The following is a 22,644-nucleotide window of genomic DNA, read 5'->3' as shown; positions in this document are numbered from 1 at the left end:
GAGATTCCGCCCCTACCCCACTCCAGATTCCTATTTTTAAAAGTGTTCTAACCCTTGAGAAAGGCAGAAAGCAGATTCCAGTTATAATTTTTTTCTGACCCAACTTTTGGACTCATTTCAGGTGCTAATATCACTTTGCTTTACAGGATAAGCAAATCAGAGTTCTCAGAACCGTGTACCCAATTTGATGGAAAATATTTCTTTAACCAGTCGAAAGGAACAGCTGCTGTTCGTCATGTCTTTTTATGTGTGGCAAGACTTCCTGGAGAACCAAAATCCTCAAGAACACACTTCTGTGAAGCACAGTTCACCTTACAGGATCTCAGGGTACTCAGCACTATCTGGTACAAGGTCCAACAGGCACAACAAACATTTGATAGAAACAGCACTTTTAACAATACAGCAGTAATATTGTTCACTACACTTCGCTGCTGCTACAGAAACAGTGATTCTGAAGTAAAAGAGGATTTCATTTTCCACATTATAATTTGAGTTAAACTACTTCTTCCTGTCTGTTTTCCAAGATTCTTGCTACAGCATAAGGTTAGAGGACAGGGGAACCCTTTTAATATTATCAGCCACATCTGCTGTAATAGGCAAATGACTGTGACTGGTGGAAAAGCTCTTTGCATTACTTTAGGTAACAATATTTGATAACACTGGAGGTCTTACTTGTCTGTCTGTAGGAATCGGTGTGTCTTTATCAATGGCATCATATTTTGCTTGTATGGCACCCTAAATGTGGAAGAATAATATCTGAATGTAGAAAGCCCTTACTAATGTAAGTCTACATTACAGTGTACATGCTGATATACAGAAGTTGACTGTTTTTGTTAGGTGCTTTAGTTAGCAACATTTCTCCCCCCCCCCGCCCCCCCAAATTCCCCAAGTACAGAAAATTCTGACAGCTGAATTTTAACAAAACCATCTTTATTTTTTCATAATTCAGGACATATAGACCTTTCTGGGACCTCCTCAGTATCGTCTTCAGTGATTTTCAGTTATTTATGCAGAAAGCTATGTACTTGTTAGAGTTCTCCATTTTCAAGTCAAGAGGTGCTCTCAATTTAAATTCAGTGCTTATCTCAGCCACTGGCAAGCGGCTTTCAGCATTGTCTCTGTAAAGGCACTGAATCTAGCTGCCTATTAATTAATATTGGTATTACCAATATACACTACTCTTAAGTAGCCTGTCCTTGCATGAATTCCAAGTCAGGCGTGGTAACAAGCCCATCTCAATATTATGGGACAGGGAAACACTACCCACAAGCTACAGATGGTAAGCCAATGAAGCATAAGAACAGACTCATCTCCCAAGACCCAGGCTACAATGCTGAGCAGCAGTTGTTCTTTATCTTTACAGCTTTTTATGGGTCATATTCAGTAGCACTCAGCAAATCATGTCCTAAGCTAAATATCCTAAATAACCTGGGATGTGTTCTCTGTAAGAACCTCTCTGCTGCACTACTGCAGATTGCAAGCAGGGTAGATGCAAAAGCTGGATAGTCCAGCAATCTCTGTAAGTCCTCCTCATTTCTGGGACATTCCTTTCTAGGCCTTGCCCAAAACAGTTATATTTAATTTATTTATTCTCCAGTCTTTGGAGAAAGTGCATTGATCGCTAAGTCACAAAAATACATTTGATATGTTTCATCCTGTTTTGCCCAAGTATTGCTGACTGGAGCAGAAAGATTCTAACTGCATTTCACAAAAAATATTAAAAATAAAAACAAACAAAAAAATCTGTTAACTACCAGTTGTATTTAAACAATCTAGCAAAACTTGGCTGTATGGGTAGTATTTTCCCATCCCATAATCAAAATTAAAGGCAGTCAAGTTTACACATATTCTCTGAAATCAAATAATATTGGACACAAGAAGCAAATTTGTCTCAACATAGTCTTTGTTCACACAATTTCATTACTCATTTTGTTTGAAATTACAGTAATTCTACCTGCCAAATCTTCAAATCCAGTCCAGCCTCCCTGTCAATCCCACTCCCTCCCCAGTCTGTACTGGAACTTCTGCAAATGCCCTCCCACTATCCTTACCTCAACACCCAACAGGGCAGCCCAAGTTATGCCTCTCAGAAGAGGAGGGATGTCAACCCTGGCTTCTTTCCAAATTTGGTTTTTCTTATATGGATAGGCCTTCAAAGAGAAGAGATTAACAGCAAAAAAATGTTACCACGTAACTGAAGCAATTCAAATCCCAGTCCTGGGATGATCTTTCCCCAAAAGTACAAATGCTGTCAGCCTGAACAGTGAATGCTAATTTTACAAGTAAATTCAATTCCTAAATGGAAGGCCTGGATGGAGGACTACTGTTTGATATTAAAATACCCACTCCTTCTCACAAATGTATTCACATGCTTTGGTGTATGCTGGACATATAAATTTATTAATCCACATTAATATTAAAAGTTTTTTCTTCATTATATGTTTCTTTTCATACTACGCATCCAACTCCGTTTTATTAAACATTTCTAGTTTATACCTTCCTAAGTACTGCACTTGATGATGGGCATCAGCGTGCTCTCATTCTTAAGCAAAAATCCATCTCCCTGCATACATGTAAATTAGGGACTGGTATTTTCCCCCCTCAGTATAAAACCTGTATTTCTAACATGGCACTGCTACAGTAAAGACTGACACTGTTTTCAAGTACCTTACTGCTTGGAAATGCAGAAATGTTACAGGCATATTTATACCTACAATAGCTTAGTCTGTTATGAAATAAAGGATGCAGAAGTATTTTCTTCATTAAATAACAGGTATTCGCAGCTCTATTTTCATGTGCATACTTTAAAATCTATTTTTATATTAATCACTATTAAAAAGATCTATTTCTTACAGTTTTACTTTCAATCTTATACTTCTGTAGCGTTTTCTTCCCCCTTTCCCATTGTGGTTGTATCTCTGCTTCCTTTTTCAATTACCTGGTCCTTTAAAAATCCTCTAATTAACAGACCAAATCCAATTATCCAGCATCAGAAAGATTCCATACCTTCAACAACCTGTCAAACAGGACAATTCTATTTAGCTGGTACTCTGTGTCCCTCTCCCGGATGATCAGAGGAAGACTAGCAGCTGCAGACAGCTCATTACTACTATTTGAATGAGGTAAAGATGACTGGCTGGAAAAAGAGGACAGTAGTAGTGAACAGCAAGAAATACAAATCATTGTGAAAAAAATGAGTACCTTGTGATGCACTTCTCAGTCAGATAGAAATATAAATGGATAATTTTGAATATTCAGCACAAGCAGTTGATTTCATAGAATCTTTGGGTTGGAAGGGACCTTTTAAGGTCATCTACTCCAAGCCCCCTGCAATGAGCAGGGACATCTTCAATTACATAAGGTTGCTCAGAGCCCCCTCCAACCCGATCTGGAATGGTTCCAGGGATGAGGCATCTACTACCTCTCTGGGCAACCTGTGTCAGTGTTTCACCACCCTCACTATGAAAAATGGCTTCTTTGTATCTAGTCTAAATCTGCCCTCTCTTCATTTAAAACTATTACCCCTTGTCCTGTCACTACAGGCCCTGCTAAAAAGTCTGTCCGCATCTTTCTTATAAGCCCCCTTTAAGTATTGGAAGGCTGCAATAAGGTCTCCCTGGAGCCTTCTCTTCTCCAGGTTGAACAACCCATATCCTCTCAGCCTGTCTTCATCGGAGAGGTGTTCCATCCCTCTGATCATCTTTGTGGCCCTCCTCTGGACCTGCTCCAACAGCTCTACGTCTTTCCTGTGCTGAGGGCTCCAGACCTGGACGCAGGACTCCAGGTGAGGTCTCATGAGAGTGGAGTATAGGGGTAGAATCACCTTCCTTGACCTGCTGGCCACGCTTCTTTGGATGCGGCCCAGGATACAGTTGGCCTTCTGGGCTGTGAGCACACATTGACGGCTCATGTCCAGCTTTTCATTCACCAGTACCCCCAAGACCTTCTCGGCAGGGCTGCTCTCGATCCCTTCATCCCTTAGCCTGTATTGATACTGAGGGTTGCACCGACTCAGGTGCAGGACCCTGCACTTGCCCTTGTTGAACCTCATGAGTTTCACACGGGCCCATGCCTCAAGCTTGTCCAGGTCCCTCTGGATAGCATCCCGTCCCTCAGGCATGTCAACCACACCAGTTTCCAGAAGAGACAAGCAGGTCAGGATCCTCAGTTTGATATCAGGGCCTTAAGTCCACCAGTGTGGAGTGCTTATCATCTCTCGTTGACTTTAAGAGCCAAACAAGGACATGTTAGGTTTGCTTTTGGAAGACAGCTGTGTCTAGCTGTGCAGTGTGCCACTCAAATAAAACTAGTAACCCGAAATTCAGTCCCTTATATATGTACAAAGTTACACACACACTTACTCATCTTCAAGCAATGGATAAAATGCTTCCCCACCAACATCCTTCAGTCTCTGAAACGAATAATAAAAAAAATTCATTATCAGAATGCTGCTTAGAATTCAAGTGGAAATATTTAGTGGAATACAAAAACTATTAATTATATAATAGCAATATTTGATATTTATTATTAATATTGTCTATTAATAATATTAATACAAAACTATTAATGAGCAGTTAATTTGCCAAATTGAATAGCTTGCCTTGAGACCTAAGCATTAGCTCAGTCCTCCATCACCAAAGAAACACACAGCCTTTAACGCTAAAAACTTTTGCTAATATAGGCTTTTTGAGTTGATGGAAGTTCTTCTGCCTGAAAATATCATTCATCTCATTCATAAACCTATTTCCACAAAAAAAATAGCTTCTATGGGCCATGGATTTATATTTCTATAATATATATTATATATTCATATAGTATTACATAGTTGTTTTCCTTGTTTTTCTGCATGGACTTCCTAGCCAAATAGCTGCAAAGCAACTGCACAACTTGGTTTTATATTTTTAGTCAGTTCAAGAGTCATGGAAATTTGAGTTCCTTTTAGTAGCAGCATCTGAAAGCTGCATAGAAATACAGACGCTCTCTGAAAAGGTGACAGACAAGCAAGCCTGGACTTTTGCCTGAAGTCTTCAGACATCTTTGGTGCATCATGATTAATGTTTAATACCATCCTCCCTGCAGTGCTCTGTTTTTGCAGTTCAATCCCTAACTTAAAGGCATACGGCATACAGCCTGTTCCTCCTGGGACTGACAGAACAGTTCATTCTCAGTTCATTCAGTACTGATCCTCTTTTGATTATAAGCATCATGCTCTGCTCTATGAAAGGTGTCTGAAGAACTGCCTAAGTTCAAAAAATTATTTCGCCTAACACTGCAAGGTTCAGGCTTGTACCTTCACCAAAATGAAATTTCAGTATATACTTATTTGCTGCTGTATTTATAGAAGTAGGCAGCAATATCCAAAATTACAGATTAAGAAGTTTTTTAAAAAGCTGTACAATCTGCCCTTTTGTAGGAAAAACAGTAGGATCTGCAATGTGTATTACCTTTAAAATAACTATTGCATATTCTTAACACCCTCTGTCCTGCTCCCCAAACTCCACCAACCAAGCAAACAAAAACACGGTTCTTTGGTCTGTTTTCATGCATTTCTGTGAAGTAATGCAAAGTTCTACTGAAGAAATATGTTTACACAGTATTTGCTACATTGCCTCCAAAATTAAGGCAATGATGGCAGAGATCAAGACTCCAGGAGTCGCCTTTCTTTCTGTATTAACCCCTGTAATCATATGTAAAGGTTTTTTTATGAAAACTGTGACAGAACTGCATTTCCTCCTACTACAATTTGCGCTTCTGCAAACAGTGCAGCATAAATTTCAAATTCTTCAGCAATAAAGCTCTACATGTGCAAAGACGTGAAAAATTAAAACATTTCAGTGACATATACAGTAAATCTTGTAACTGATCGTGACATCAGGCAAAATTATGAGTTACCATATGTTGATTTTTCCACTATAGATGGAAGAAAACTGCATTACTGCATTTTGACAAAATGCATTGAAGTGATCTTTTGAACTAGTTGTTTAATAGCTATATATGCCAAAGATTACTAATTAACTACTGGAAAACTGGTATCCAACTTGAAGTATAGAGCCTTTAAGGAGCCGTAACTGAATTCAGTTGATCTGTCTTTTGAATATTGTGAGCCACCTACAGACAAGAATTAAAGAACGCAAAACACTCGCTGTCCTTTGTGGAGAATATCAGGTACTACACAATTATTTGGGCTACATCAGAACAAACCAGGTAACAAATAAAAGGAAAGGGAAGGACACAGGAAGGGGAAGGAGGGACAGAAGATAAATCAAATTTAGTAAGCTTTTGCAGACAAAGCAATTTAATAGCATAAATCAGAACCTGACTTGGATGCCAAGTGTTCCCTTGGAATCAGTAACACTGTCATTTGTAGGAACAGCAGTAGGAGCTGCTGTTCCACATTCCCTTTAAACAATGTTTCTTCAGCAAAGACATAAGAACAAGTGCACAATATACTTCATACATTTCGGAGCTGGCACAGAGACAATGTCACAGTTGTGTCATCTAGGAGGGAACTTCTATCTCGTCCTTGACCAAAGCTCTCACCATCTTCTAATAAAAAGCTTCAAAAGGGAGAGAAAAAAAATTCAGTTCATTTTATAACACAAGACTTGAGTTAGGAAAAAAATATAAAAATCTTATACCAGTTTCCTCTTTAAAACAAAACACTAGCTCCTAAAAGTATACTCTCTTGACTCTGCATGGCTTGAAACCTGCTATCAAGGGCATGTACAATCATCATAAATTATTCAAACAGTTTTTGCTGTAAAAAGGCACATTTCAGGTTTTCTATAACTTTGGTTTGCACACAAAGGAAGAGTAATGAGATATGGGATTAATGCCCCCTTTTATTCCTTGACCTGGCACAGATCAGGCCTGCCATTTATTGTGAAAGCAAAAATAAAACATTATTGTCACATGAAAGCCACTTCCCACCATGACAAAAACCAAGGAAAGTCTGACCCAGACCTTTTCTGTTGCAGTCCACCTAAGGATACAAATGCATCCAAGAAAAGAGTATACACAAATTGTCTACTTGGTGGTATTTCTAAAGCAGAAAACATGAAACTGATTTCCAGAAATTAAGCTAACATTCTCAGTATATAAGAACAGAAGATGGAGTTAGATTGCATTTTTGAAATTAACACCTCATTTTCAAGACAGATAATATGACGAAAAAGGTTTTTCCCTCATAATTCAAAAGCACATGTACACCTATGGGTACAGAAATAGGCAATCTCTCAAAATCCCACACTAATTTTGCCACCAAAATATCACTTAAAACCTAGCTCCACCTTTTTTTTCCCAAGACACTGCATTTTGGCTGTACACTGACTTCATGTATTTTTAAAACCAAGAACCAGTAAATTGACCTATATGGACACATAATTATCTTTATTAAGATCAGACTGTAGGATTAAAACATGAATATACTATGTAAAGCTGCAACATGTGCAGCAGTAAGATAAAAGTAGTAAAGAATAAAATGCTGTTACAGAATTAAAACTAAGCATTTTAAAAAAGTAATCAGCTGATCTGCTGAATAATCGGGTTGACCATTCAGCACTGCTTCTTTGTGAAAAAGAATTTAGAATGTGAGAATTTGCTTCAGAACGTATTAAATTAAATCACAATTACAAACATGCTGTGGACGCAAAGCGAGACATTTTTACTAAAACTTAATGCTATTGGAAAGTGTGCTAAATTTAGGGACTTCCAGTTCAGTATTTTGCACTTCACCTACATTTCTTCAAATTTCAGAAAGCAATATGAAGTGAAGGTAGACAACAGATACAAGGCATTCAAATAATGCCTTCCATCATGTAAGAAGGGAAGTGACATGATTTCCTGCTATTCAAGAATGATATTTTCAATATTTTTCACACATAGAGGTCTTGAAACTAAAAATCAAACCAAAATGTTCACTCAGAGTCACTGGCCTTCTCCATCCATCCTCCTTTCTCTTAAAGTGCTTCTCCTTCCTTACTTGGGAAGTGTGCAGACAGGTGGCTTTGATCGAATGATTTCCTTGTTGACAAGTTCTTTCTCCAAGTCTCCTCCAGCCAAACACCAGAGATAATAAACTTCTTCAATTGATCGTTCTGCTAGGTAATCACTATCTTCATCTATTAGGAGAAATCACATAAAAATGAGTTATAGCTTTTTAGGCAGCTTGTACTTCTTCCTAAAGTTTTCTAGGCTTCTTCCTACTTTCTTCTAAATACATATTGTTGAAAAAAAAATTTTACTATGCTTGAAAGGTCCTAGAACTTAATATGAAGTTAGAGGAAAAGTGATCTTCCCTTTGCAAGTGCCCTTTAGAAAGATTTAAGGAAAGAGCAGATGGGCAGAAGAAGCAAAAAAAAAAAAAGCAAATATTTCTGCAGCTTGCCTTGGTGCCAGGAAATAGAACCAATCAGATAAATACATTGAAGCATGAACTTTTGCTTCCTGTGTGTCTTTTTAAAAAAAAAAACCCACAACTATTTTGTACACATGATAGTGCTAAGAGTAAAAATAACAAACTAGTGATTCATACTGAGTAATTACAATCTATCCTCCCTTCACATACATAGCCATACTAAAAAGGTATAGAATCTTATGTCTCCATAAATTGTACAACGAGATTTTCTAAACATGTAGAAATCTCCAAGTTAATCAGAAATAGTCTGAGGACTTAAGCGTGGCAACACTTTTCAGCATACCGTAGTTTTAAACTTAGAAATGCTGCCTTTTATTCTAGACTGTGACCTCTTTCACAAGGATTTATTTTTCCAATACTTCCAAAATTCACCTCATGCTATGATCCAGCAGAATCCAATTACCAATTCACAACACAATGTAGTGAAAAAAAACCTACCTTGAATATGCATATGTCCAAGGCAAAAGATGATACCAATATTCCAAGCTGGCCTTGAATACTAATTATAACTATTTATTCCCTGAGGTCAAAGCACAAAATCAAGATGCCTTTCCTTTGACTTGCACACATCCCTCAAAAGATGTTTTCCTGTATTCTTTGCCCATTAAACAATTTATTACAACAATGTAGTATTGTAACATTTAGTAGTTTCTCTCCAAGAAAGTATTCAAAGAAAACATGAAAACATTTTATTTTCCTTCCCCCTTATCCCACTACCTGCTTTACCTTTACATAATTGACTTATGTCTTCAGGAAGCGTTAAATTAGCACACCTTGGAGCAGATGAAAACAGACCAGTAGGTTTGTGGAAGGGAGGATATACTGAGGATACTTCACTGAACAAACTGTCACGCAGCAATTCCTCTGGAGTTGGCCTTGAATTAAGAAAAGAGAATGAAACACTAAGAGTAAAGTCCTTCCAAAAAAGTTAAATTTCAGTAAGAAGTGTCTCCAGTAACAAATTTTAGCAAGTTAATTTAAATTATGTGAGATTTCAGAAACTTTAATAGCAAAAATGCCTACCAATTTGGTTTGATTCATGATGCATAACACATCATGCAGTCTGCTTACACCCCGAGTTCAGAACTCACCTTCATTTAATGTTCATAGCAACTTTTTTATTAATTCCCCTTTAATTCCTCTAAGCAGAGATGGAAAAAAAGCAAATGCAAAGCCTTGATTAAAGAACAAAAGCATACGTCAGTTTTCAGAAGAAAGTTGTGGTAGACCAGAATAATGAAAAGGTATTTTGAAAGAAGAGATTTGAAGAAAGCAGCCCTAATTCTTGCTACAACAGAACTACAGTAACCACCACCAACTTCCAGACATGGAATCAGTAAAAGCTGTGAACTTAGAACTAGAAATGCCTCTAGAGTTTGCCTCCAAAATACTCAGATTCAGTCTCAAGGTTTTGCGCACTTGATTCCCCGCCTCTCTTTTCCTTTAAACACTGAAAAGCAACGCAACCAAGAATTTCTAATAGGTAGCACAAATTGTCAGTATTCCAAAAAAGGTTCAACAACAAGTCTTTTAATTTCATGGTATCCCAGCAGAGTTTACTAGGCATTCGGACTGAATACTTGCCTCTTAGAAGGTTGGAATGTAAGGCATTTCTTCAATAGAGCTATGATATTTTCAGAAAGGTCCTGGAACATAGGAAAAATATGGAGAAGGTCTGTTTATTACTGTCTTAATTCAGCAAGCCACTTAGCTCATACTTAACTTTTAACATATGGGCTACTCCTTTGAAGGCAATAAAATTTCACACCTACACATATGAGGTTAGCTGTGTCAGACCTAAATGCTGAGGAAGTAATTCTTCTTATCTCCCAAACCTGCATTTGCTTTGGGGGAAAAAAAAAAAATCTGAAAATTTTGCAATGTATGCAGCTATTTAATTTTTAATTTAGTTATTCTGTATCCAGCTTGAAACAATGCAGTACCTGGGAACGCTCTTCTGCTAGTAGTCAGAATCCTTTTACACAATGCTTCAAAGCATACAGACACTAAAATTCAGTGATTAATATTAAGGGTGGGGAGGAGTTGAACTGTATAAACCTACACTCTCAGAATGTATAAAGCAGACCAGATAGAAGACTAAATTTCTAGAAGAAAAGTACTTAACTCCCAACACTTTAAAGAAAATTTGTAACTTATTAAACTATTCAGAGAGCATTAACGTTTTTATTAAGACTGACAGTAATTTTAGGAAAGAATGAGTATTAGCAGTATTGGTTATTTGAAAGGATCTTAGATACGTAGTTTAGACTTCAAAATTTTTCCTCACACTCCAATACATCAAGTGACCATGTAAGTTAAACAACAACAACAACAAAATTTTTATATATATATATATATACACACACACACACACATACACACACACACTCTGAAATATAGTGAAATACTATGCAACAATAATAAGAGGTTTTGGATAAGACAGCATGGAAGAGCAACCTAGTTCCACAAACCTTAATAATAGCAAGGCAACCATGTTCTTCAGCCAATACAGTTACAATATCATCTACACAGCCTTTGAAAAACAAACAGAAAAATAAAAATTTAAAGACTACGAAAAAAGTGATACCAATTAAACAGGATATCAGATAAAACCCCATCCCAATAAAAAGCACTTAACTTTGGCTTTTTATTGACATTGCCACATCATCTGAAAGTGAATTCTCAAAAATTGAAAAAAAAATCATTATCACAGAAAATTGAAGCCAAAGAAAGTTAAGTAGCACCTCTAATTTAACAGTGAAAATCTTTCTGCAGGATTGGTAAATCCAGAGTGTCAGTCTCTGATAAATCAATTAAATAAATTAAAACAGTCTTTCCACTTAAAAAAAAAAAAATCCCTAAAAGAGCTTAGAAATACTTGCATATAGAAGCTCAATTTGTTGCTACTTGTAGAAAATACTAGCAGTATTTTATAACTTGTTTTCAAGATGTTATTGAGAAAATAATTCCCAAGTCAGGACATGAATGTTTTTCAGTGGATAAAGGTTACCGGTAACTTGCATTCAACTTGAAGGGGACTGAAATGCTTCAGGAAGCTTTGTTAACAAATGACTTTCCAAAGCAGTCAGAATTTCAGCACCCAAACACTAATTGCTGAATGAAAAAGTTGTTTCTACTGACAGTAACTAACTTCAACAGTATTACTATTTGCTCTGGATAATAACTTACTGATAAAGCTTCAAACTGCTAATTCATGCTCTCCCCCCTCCATGGTTCATACATAAACCCCACAAGAAATCAAGTTTTAAAAGCCACAAAACAGTTCCACTTCCAGATTCAGCAAAAATTCCACATCTACAGTAATGTTTTATAGTTTGTAGGTAAAGCCAGAAACAAAAGCCTGGATTCAGTAATACACTTCTCAGCCCTCTTTTTATTTTCCGTCTTTTTATTTGAGTCCTGCTTCTCCCTGCTTGGGATTTGGTACACAAGCACTGCTAGTGCAGGGACAGTTTTCTTTAGTGTCATACAATTTCTAACCCATTTCAGAAACCTCCTGCAACACAAGACAACAAATAACCATCAAAATGACCACCGTTCTTGGGCATGGTTTTTTTGTAGTTTGCCCTTACTCTAACATACTCATAGCTCTTCTGCAAAGTTATTTTTCCTGGCACCTACCTCTGTACCATCCCCAAACAAGCAACCATGATTCAAATGCCTATTTAATTCTGGAGATGAAAGCTGATAAAAGGTAAAGCACCTAAATGGTTAGGTCTCAGCATCAAGCTGAGATAAGCTCACTGGTCTGTAAAGAGCCACTTCGAAACTTAAAAAATCAATTTTGTGCTACTTACCTAACATAATTATAAATTTCAATCTTTCTGCTATCTCCAAACTCTGGAATAATTTTCTCCCCTAAATGAACAACAAAATCAAATCAACAGTTGAATGCTACTACATAAAACATTCAGATAGCATACACATCTATATATGAAGACAGTGAAATTAGCTTTTACACATTAATTTTAGATTTAGGAAAACCCTCTGTTAGAACAGAAAACATTATTTACCCCAACTATAGCAGAAACAGCTTAATGCCATCATAAAGAAAAAAGGTATCAATTATACTGCCTCTTAACTGGAACAAATGCAAGATCAAAAACATTCTGCAAAACAGAGCCCCAAGCTGCCTTAGCAAACCTGCAGGTTTATTATTAATTCAGTAACAGGCTTTCAAAAACTATTTTTTCCACTGTAAACATGAACAAAGGTAATTAATTACTAAACATGGTAATCATCATAGCTTCTATTATGTCACAGTGCTTTTGAAAAGTAATCTGAAAACCCCTTAAAGGTGTTTCAGAAAATATAATTATTGCATTTTTAAGAAAATGTACTTATTCAAAAGAATAAATAACGATCCATGAACACTATGCAAATTTACAGAACAGCAGAAGATGCAAAAGAAGACTATTTCCAATGTCCTGATCTAATCACTATATAAAACAGGTTTTTGACCATACAATTGTCTGACAATTTAGTTATATAATGAGACTAAATATCAATATTGAGGTATTTGCTAGATCACACCTCCCTACAGAATGTTGCTGTATTTGAATGAAAAAAGTCCAGTTTAACATATACAAATAGTGAAGATTATGCTATCATATTTTATTTCAACTTCTAGAGTCCAATATGCATCTACCAAATAAACACTTAATCCCATACAGCAGCTCTTTAAACTCTGGTGGTAAAGCAGATTCTCCCTTTTCTTCCTCTCCATGAAACTATTAGTTTCTCATCCTTCCCAAGGAGAATGAAGGCATGACAGCAGTGGTTATTTCATGCTTAAAAGCGCAATTAAAACAAGTTCTCTAGAGAGATTTCTTGGTTCAGAAGCTATTCCTCCCTGATAATTCCATCATGCCGTCACAGTACTGTGGCTTAACAGGCCCTTCATGGTTAACACATATACTCATACTAAGCCAATATGCATCCTACTACTAAAACTACCACCAATACCGCCCAGGTAGGAATGCTAACATATTCTGATATTCAGACTCAGGTGATGAGCAAAGTGTCATTAACCCCACACTCAAGAGCAATTAAGTTAATGTAATTATTCCCCAAGAGTCACAAATCAAGAGAATTATCCTCTTACATACCACGCAAAGCTCAAATAATATTATGCCAAGAGACCACAGATCTGATTTAGGACCAGAAGGCAGAGGCTTCTCACACTGAGTATGATCACTTGGTTTGACTATTCCCTGTGCAATTACTTCAGGTGCCAGATATGATGGGTACCTAGAAAGATGCAGCAACATTAAGTAATATCCTTACTGCCCAAAAACCCTACCTTTCAGTTACAGTAATCAAAATAACTTTGCATTCCGAGGAACTAGAATTCATAGCAATGCACATTGTTCTATTTTACTCAGTCAAAATCTACACATTGCAGCAAAGTGCCTACTATATAAAAGGTCAAATCTTAAATCACTAGCTCTGTCTTTCTGTGAGAGGAAGTAACAGCAGCTTCCAAAATGGTATGTCTACGTATCTCAAAGAAAATGTATATTGAGTTTCAGCACTAGTACATTAAATAAAGGTATCCTAGACCCATATTGGGGGTGGTGGCAGGATTCCCCCCCATTGACAGTGTTCCCATCAAATAACTTTAATTCAAAGTTTAAAAAGTTAAAGTAAAAAGAGTTAAAGTAAAAAAAAGTTACAAAAGGTGTTGAGGACACATTCTACCTGCTGCTAGATCATTTCAAAATAACATTATCACTTTTTCTGTCAACAATTCATTATAACACTTAAAAAAAAAAATCTGAAATCACCTTTTGAAGGGAAACGTCATTACTTCTTTTGGGTATGTGTTTGCGAATCAGCTCAGTATTTCAATAGTAAAAAATATGACTCCTCAAAAAACAAAACAAGTGACAAGGAAACACTGCAACAAAGCATGTCACTTTGGCTAGACAGTAAGATCACTTGAAAATAAATCACAAAATGATAAAGAGACAAGAGGCCTACAGTGGTGTGCAACAGTAAAGCACTGATTGTGCTTTTTCTAAAATTTGAAATTAGATTGTGCCTCCAGAATCCGAGTCACAGGCAATTACTAGCATTTGAAGTCAAATCTAGGCAATAAGGACTGACATCACATAGTTACAGTAACATGCTTGCATGGTGCCCATTCTCTGTCTTTCATTAATTTCACCTAGCCAGATAACCTCTTCAGTGACATTATGAGAAGTTTCTGTATAAGGGGTGTATGCAACAGATATGAATTAAAGCAGCAACCTTTAAGAGCCCTGTGCATACAACACATTTTTGAAGATGATTCCTCAAAACATATTTCCTGAAAAAATACATCCCTGATGTATTTGTATTGTGTAGCTACATCCTTACCCTATAGGAAAATCAACATCAACACCTTGAGCAGTCATATGGTAGAGTCCAAATTTAGCCAACTTCACATGTCCCTGAAAAGGAAAAAAATAAATGAAGAGCAACAGAATCAGACAGTAGAAGAATCTGTGTTTAAGTTAAAAAAAAAAAAGAAAATCATTTCAAGTTGCATTAGCTGTCAGAAGACAGATACCTATGAACAGTCGCCCTCCTTACATTTCTGTCTCATCTATTATGCAGAACTCCAGTACCAGTTAATAAGGTGTTTATTTCTAACGCTTTTACTTTCCAAGAGCATTAAGTAATCACATTGTTTAGAACATGCAAGAAAATCAGAACTTGGTAAGTTACAGTGTATTTTCAGTAAATTAAAAAGGCTTAAATACTCTATTGAATGTTTTTCCTGTTTGAAAACTGCTCAAAATCCTGTTTGAATCCTAGATCTCCCTAAGCATCACCACTATTCCCTCATCTTTTCCATTTACCTAGCCTTGCTCCTCCAGTCCTTCCCATCAACTCATTACTATCTTGCTTTCCTTAACTACATCAACACATGTTTCAAACAAACAAGTTTTCGGAGTGCATGCTTTTATTCTGTGGAGGCAGAAAGTTAACACCAAAACAACAAAAAATAGGCATAGAAGTTAAACTTAGGTATTGGTTCTGTTGGATTTTGAATTATACACAGCCAGCCTGCAGATGGTGCAACAGTGAAGGCTACATCAGCAAGCTATTCGAAGTGCAGGGGAAAAGTTTAGAAATTTATGGTCTCTTGCTCTTTTATTGATTTTAGGACTATCTTGAAATCCCAAAGTACTTTTCCTTGTTAGACCATTATTATTATTTTCATTTGTTTACATTAAAAAACAGTGTTCTTTCCTTCCTTCTTCCTCTTTTCTATCTGCCTTCCAAGTGGAGGATCTAGCTAGTCTATCTAAACTGAGTAAGAAGGGGAAGGACAGAGGGGTTATGCAGACAGGCTAAGCTCTTCAGCTGTCAGTTCAGATGAAGCAACTGCTCTGAGTACAACAGCAGCTATTAATTTCTCTCAGCTTTTACGAGCAGAACCTGTATTCGACATTGCCACCTCAGTAGTCTGTGACAACAGACTTGACGGACGCTGGAATTTTAATAATTTAACATGAACAAAGAAATATGTCAATATCTTAAAAGTCAAGTATTGGAACCATGAAAAACAGGAAATATTACTAACGTTATTATTACATTACAATAATGTATACATTACAATATTACTAACATTATTACAAGAAGCCAGAATAAATGTTTTCCTATTCAAAAAGCTAGGAAGGTCTTGTAATTAATTACAATGATGACAGGTAGACTTAGATTACTACCTTAAGAAGAAAAGGGTAAAAAAAGTGGTTAGGGATAGAAGAAAACAGGAAAAGAGAAAAATAAAATCCAAAATACATTTGAAATTCAGGAAATGGGGGAAAACTGTAGTTTAAAAAAAAGCCAAAAAACAAACCACCTTTCCAGATATGCAATTTTTCCCTCATCAGAAGGGCTGTGACCGCCCCGTCTCCATATATGACACAGCATGCTCCTTGTTGGAAGTACGAAGCAAAACCAAAAACCAAATGAAAACACAAATTTATTTTTGTATCTGTACCTTTCGATCCAAAAGAATATTGCAAGGGGAAAGCGCTCGGTGGACCATTCCATGTTTGTTCATATATTGCAAGCCTTGCAAAACCTCATATGCTATGCATAAGATCCTTGAAGAACTGGGGGGGGGGGGGAAAAAAAGGGTAAAAGAACATGTTATACTAAATGTTTCCTTTTTTAGTTTGTAAAAATGTAAAGCGTTTGGAATAGCTGTGGAACACAATTGAGACATTGACAATTCCAGAATAGTTTAATGGATTAACACTGAATATGGTAGGATATATTCAGTGCCATACACAACTCCTCAATATCCCACAGCTAGGCTTCTTCACTCTGAACTGGTCCTTAAAAACAGCAGAAAACTGTGACAAAGTATAACATATTCTCTGCAACAGAAACTATGAGATATAGCTCAATTAATGAGGAAAAAATATCCCAACTCTATTTTTATTTGTTCTTCCTAAGTCTGTTACTGATGGTCATAGAAAAGTTCAACTGAACAAAAGCTTCTGAAACTCAGATGTTAACTGGAGCTTATCTAGAAGATAGTATAGAGGCACAGCTAGATCACACCTATAGTCTTTGGTCATCTCAACATCTAAAACAAGAAACAAAACAAAGAGCAGATTTTGTTTTACAACCTTGGAAGCATCAACATTACCTTCTTTGAAGAGAAACAATGAAGTTTACCATCGAAACCATTTAACAGAACCAGGTATTTTGACAAAAGTTATCATGTACTGTAAGAAATGGTAGCCCTAAGGGGGAGTTTCTGTCAACAAGTGAACAGGAATTTGTACAGACACCACCAGTTTTAGAATTCCAAAGTGCACCCAAAATAAGAACAAAAGGCACAGATCTACCATCACCCAGAGAGATTCCTTATAACTTTTTATCCTCCTCATTTCCTGCCCACTCCCCCTCAAAGCACATTTCAGGTCTGTCGGGCAACTGTATCTCTGAAGACACTGTTTTACAAAATATCCAGAAACAAAGCATTATCTACTTATCAAGGCCTAACTTTACATACCCATTTTTTATTTCACTGTTAAAGAATAACACACAATAGCAATCTGGACAAGGCTCATCACCTTCTCTTGCTTATTAAAAATTTCTGGAACAGAAAAATGAAGGGGAGAATTTACAGACTGGCAAGAGTGACTAGTCAACTAACTGACTAAACACCAACATTAATTTCTTATTAAAGCTTTATTAGCTATTATTCATATCTGTTTGAATGCCAAAGCTTTGTCACAAGAGTAAATAGCTAGATTTTGACAGAAGCCACAATTCCAACAAATTCTGAGACCAGGGCAACACAGAAATACTGAAAAGAGCTGTTTTAATAATAGCCTAAGGCCACCATTAAGTTACCTTACGTAGACCTTTTCTCTAGACTCTCTCTTTTACCTAGACAGAGAGCTCTGTACTACTTTACACTAGTTCTGAATATACACTTTAATTTAAATTTTAAGCACTACGAGAATCTATTCTAACATATGTCCACACCACTGTATCTTAGATCATAGCATTTGGAAGCCATTCTCAAGGTCTTAGCAATTCAACCAAAACCACATGGCTAATAACCACAAAAACAAAACAAAACCCCACAACTATCTCGTTCCTCCCTCACTAGCACTTTTTCTTCCCTACCCCTCCCATTCCCAAGTTATATAATACACCACAGCCTCAGACACCACAAGCTGTGTAGTGTTTCCTCCCAGTTCATTCTTGGGCAGAGATAATTGTGGTAAAAAAATTTACCTTACAAGACTTCAGTTTCCCTGTATAGTTTTTTGCCTGCAACACAAATATTAATGATAACGGTTGCAAACAGAATCCTCTCTCTCAATTCTTGCACAGCTTTGCAAAACAAGACATGAAGGGACAATCCATGTTTCCAGTAAGGAAACAATTGCACATGAACAACTAGTCCATCACGAGGTACTTCATCCTAAAAAGTGTTTCTTTTCTTGTTTCAGGATAAGGTTCAGTGGGCATGGTGGTGTTGGGTTGATGCTTGGACTTGATGATCCTAAAGGTCTTTTCCGACCTTAACGATTCTGTGATTCTTTATATTAAAAAAGAAAAGTAAATATAAGGTGCAATTTTGTGGCTGTTGCGCCTGAGGCATGCAGTGTGCTCTGGCGGCACTAGGGGGCCTCGGCCACCCATTTATTCTCCATGTGCCCTTGGAATTCATAAAAATAGAACGTGCGCAAATGCCAGAAAATACTGCTTTGGGATTCTTTCCTCTTTAAGATAAATCCTCCATGGCGTTAGAACGACCAAAAATGCATGAATGATGAATATTTTTCATTGCACGCTTCATTTCTCAGTATTCTTAAGCTCTTGATGCCACCCTACTGGGCAGAAGTGTTCAGGCAAATGCCTCACTCCAAGCTGAAGCATGTACACCACCTCCCCAGGACAGAAAGAACTGTTACAAGCCCTTCATAGCGCTGTTGCACATTATGTAGTTCTTATGTCATTTATTAGGTAATTTATTACACCGTTTGGGGTTATTACGCATTATATTTGCATTTAATTGCAAAGGGCCTGACAACACTATCCATCACTGTTATCAAGCACATGAGATCTCTCTGCTTTAAACTCCCCAAGGCCAAGTTCAACAGCAGTCCCTTGCCTCACTGGAGATGACTACCAAGGCTATTTCCTCGCTTCAGTGGGGCTCAGCTCTCTCCCAGTTTCTACAGCCACTGTCAACACTGCAAACACATGAGGTGCACTCATGAAGCTGCTTCCAGGCCTCAGGTTAAGTTGACCTTTAAAAAAATCACCCATAAATAGAAAAAGAAAACACAGTCCTAAGGGAGGAAGACATTTACAATACCCAATGTTGGTGGCGAGGTCTGAGCAGATTCAGAAATGTTTTCCTCTCATTATCTGGAAGCCTGTTTTTCAATAAGCTAGCTAGTGTCAAACGATGATAAAGCTGAGGCTGTTGAACTGCAGAGGTTTCATCACTCTCCTTTCACAGGAGGAGAGGGGAAAAAAAACGACAGCAAAAGCCCTAGAAACAACACAGGAGAAGAGGTAGCAACACGGAGGCATGGCAGGTTCGACATCAACCATGCTACACCGCTGCCCTACCGAGAGACATAATGACAGTGGTGTGGCAGGAAATAAATACCCTGTTCATCTCGGGCTGTGATGATCATGGTTGTGACTTTAAACTATCATGAAGCAAATCATTCCACTGCTCAAGGCAGATACAGTAGGAGGCACTAAGTAAACGCATTCAAGTGTGAGATGCACTTCAGCTGGCAGATCTGAAGGGCCACTAGTTGTCTCCAGTTTCCCGGCTGTCTTAATAAAGATTTAAGGTTCTTTTCCTCTTCACCAATGGGAAAACAAGAGAAGAAACAGGAGTTTCTCTGCAATATGAACATTTCACAGACAGAAAACAAGGCCTGATCTCTCTACAACTACCAGCACATTTTCAAGGAGCAGGCTTCATTTTAATCCTCAGTCTGGACACCAACAAACCTACTCAACTGTAGCCTACTCAGCTAGGCTTTTGAAAAGGGTTTCTCTCAAAGTGAAAGGATTGCACACTGATGTAAAATCAAACTGCTTGGATTTAGTAATTGCCTGCTTCTTTCCTGGTTTGGAGTTGAAGAAATATGGCCATGAAAAGGGGTCGTTTTGTGTTCCTTCACTTTAGAAATATAGAATTAAAAGAATGTAAGGATTAAAACCAATACCAGATTTAGGCCTATAACTTGGATGTATAAAACCATAGCAAAGGAAGCACAAAGGATAACTGAATCCCTCCCTCAGAAATTCATCTTGTAAGTAGGGGTTGGGGGGAAAAAAAAAAAAAAAATCTCTACAAGTTCATACAAGCAAGTTCAGCCAACAGTACAAAACCAGCATGGTTAAGAGAGGCATGTGCATGGCATTTGTGGATGGAAAGAGAAGGGAAGACGACTTAAAAATCCACAAAAATGAGGACTGTTTTATTACCTCCAGAATTTGTCAGACCAAAAGCTATACCAGACAAATGACTAATTTCCACTCTGTAATAGTACACAGGTGGCTGCATTGTGCCGTCACAAAAAACACTGACTTTTCCACTTAGCAGTCAGCCTCACGTCCAGCCTTTTGAATTCTTACTGTTACGGACACAAAGCCGGTTTCTGGAAGTTTACTTCAGGAATAATGAACCTAACCAGTCAGGAAACAGATGTTTTAGCAGAGTTTCAATCTCTTGTGCTGCTGCAAACCTACTGATGAAATAATCTGATTGCTCAGGACACTTTTTGGATTCAGACAGACGGGGGCGGGGGTGTGTGTGTGTGTGGGGGGGGATTCTTAGCGCGCCCACTACAATCTTCCATCTGACTGAGAACAGTTTCTGGGCCAAGGTCAAAGGGAAAAGTTGTACTAGAAGAAATTAGCAGACTTGTAGTCTTACCTTTCTTCAAATGGATCAGATATTAACAAAGAGAGAGAAGGGGAAAGAGGGATTTATCAGGAATCAAGTAAAGACAATAAGCCCCTAAAATAATTAGTGGAACGAAGAGGTAAAAGTGAGCATACTCATCCAGTAGTGACTGAGCAGTACCTGGGAACAAACATCTAGGGAGAAATATTACCTATGTATTATTCAGTTTGAATGGTTATTTATTAACTTATTATTTGTGATTATTAATGGGAATGATAACGCAGCTGATTGTAGAAGCAGGAAGCTGGACTCTAAGATAGGATGCTCTAGCAACAACAACCACCAAAAAAAAAACCCAAACCAAACCCAACTTTCTGCAACTGAGTATTTCCATTTTAAGTAAAATTACTAGTCTTCCAAACCCCACAAATGGTCATACTAGCGGCAGACCCAAAACTACTTGAGACCACTATCCTGTTTCCAAAAAAGATGACAGGTAGATGCCTAGGAGAGCGGGAATAGAGAGCAAGCATATAAGATATTCATGCTCACAGAATATTGCCCACAAGTTACTGTGGAAATTCACAGCCACTGAGTATTCTGTTCATAAGATCTCCTTGCTGTCTATTTTATCGTGAGGTTCTCTTCATGGTGCTCTGTTGCTCTAACTTCCAGAAAGCCAATTTTAAATTTCAGCTTCAAGCAAAGAAAACAATTGCTTAACCCCAGAGCAGGAAAAGTGATTGTGGAAAAATGCATTTGACAGCCAGCAGCAGTAGTTCCTACATACACCACAGACTGCTGAAGGGAAAATAAAAACTATTTGATGCATGACATCTTGAATACTTAAGGACAAGAGGACTGTAGATCACACAGTTGGAAACTGGAGATGGGTGGGGTCAGGAGACATGACCTATTAAACTGTTGGCATAAAAGAATTCCAACATGAGCAAAGAAACAATGAAAACAGGAGATAAAATTTCAGCATTCTTGTCAGCATCATGGAAGTTACAGGTACACAAGTTTCTTTTCCTCCAGTTTAAAGGAAAGTTAATGCAAATCTCCACATGAATTCACTGAATTCATCATCTTTAACAGAAGTGCATTCATGGCATTAACTGGAAATACATCTTCTCCATCCTTCTTTGGTGCTGCAATGAAAGCATAATCCTGCTTCCTGCCTGCTTACGGTCTCCAGTCCTACCTTCTCCTAGACAAAGCAATCTCACCTTTTGATGACTTTGACCCAAGCAGCTGTAGTTATTACAGCACAGTTAACCAGAACATATAGATGTACCTGGAAAGCAGCACAGGAGCAAAGATAACTGGGGCTGGAGGCAAAGTGGAGGCAGCAGCAAAATCTTGGGGAGAAGAGAAATATTCTGGTTGTTACAAATGCATTTCTGTTATTCTTAACTGGTTATGGACAGTTGTAAACTTTACTTGCTTTTATGCTATTGTAACAGTCAACATGGAGTACCTAATCCATTTTGGAGAAGGAAGAAAGCTGTGCCTGGAAAGTACTGACAGTGCAATCAACACTTAATGGACTATTTTGAGTAAGAGTGCTTCATCTAGTGAACTGTACAGAAGCCCCACTGGAATTTGAAACAACAGGACTGGCACCAGAAAGCAAGCCTCATCACCTACTTAACTGTACAGCACCCTGTAATTTTTTACCTACTGGAGATGTTTATGTGGATTAGTGTTAAATCATGCTTCTTCAATGCAGCGGCAACTCAAGGCAAGAGGAAATTGGTAACAAAAACTGGAACTATAACTATTTTGACTTCCCTCAAGAAGGCAG

At 37.5% G+C, this 22,644-nt stretch overlaps 1 protein-coding gene across 3 annotated transcripts in view; it reads right to left on the bottom strand.

Annotated features, from left to right (window-relative positions):
• Positions 1–22,644, bottom strand: part of TBCK (TBC1 domain containing kinase) — a gene marked incomplete at both ends in the record, with an annotated part of 110,687 nt that overhangs the window by 67,285 nt on the left and 20,758 nt on the right. The window contains 13 exons of one of the 3 annotated variants that reach the window (XM_081999268.1): positions 673–735; positions 2,052–2,150; positions 3,007–3,136; positions 4,362–4,411; positions 6,458–6,557; positions 7,982–8,120; positions 9,143–9,291; positions 10,001–10,062; positions 10,888–10,949; positions 12,235–12,295; positions 13,546–13,687; positions 14,798–14,871; positions 16,431–16,545. In XM_081999268.1, coding sequence (XP_081855394.1) covers positions 673–735; positions 2,052–2,150; positions 3,007–3,136; positions 4,362–4,411; positions 6,458–6,557; positions 7,982–8,120; positions 9,143–9,291; positions 10,001–10,062; positions 10,888–10,949; positions 12,235–12,295; positions 13,546–13,687; positions 14,798–14,871; positions 16,431–16,545 — 1,246 coding nt within the window. The remainder of the gene's footprint in view (positions 1–672; positions 736–2,051; positions 2,151–3,006; positions 3,137–4,361; positions 4,412–6,457; positions 6,558–7,981; positions 8,121–9,142; positions 9,292–10,000; positions 10,063–10,887; positions 10,950–12,234; positions 12,296–13,545; positions 13,688–14,797; positions 14,872–16,430; positions 16,546–22,644) is intronic. The other 2 variants (XM_081999269.1, XM_081999270.1) reach the window with 2 other exon arrangements.

The sequence above is a fragment of the Phaethon aethereus genome (genome assembly GCF_964289735.1).
Source record: "Phaethon aethereus genome assembly, chromosome: 4".
NCBI classification, from domain to species: Eukaryota; Metazoa; Chordata; class Aves; order Phaethontiformes; family Phaethontidae; genus Phaethon; species Phaethon aethereus.
Note: the sequence above shows the minus strand (reverse complement) of the source record. Positions and strands in the feature narration are given on the sequence as shown.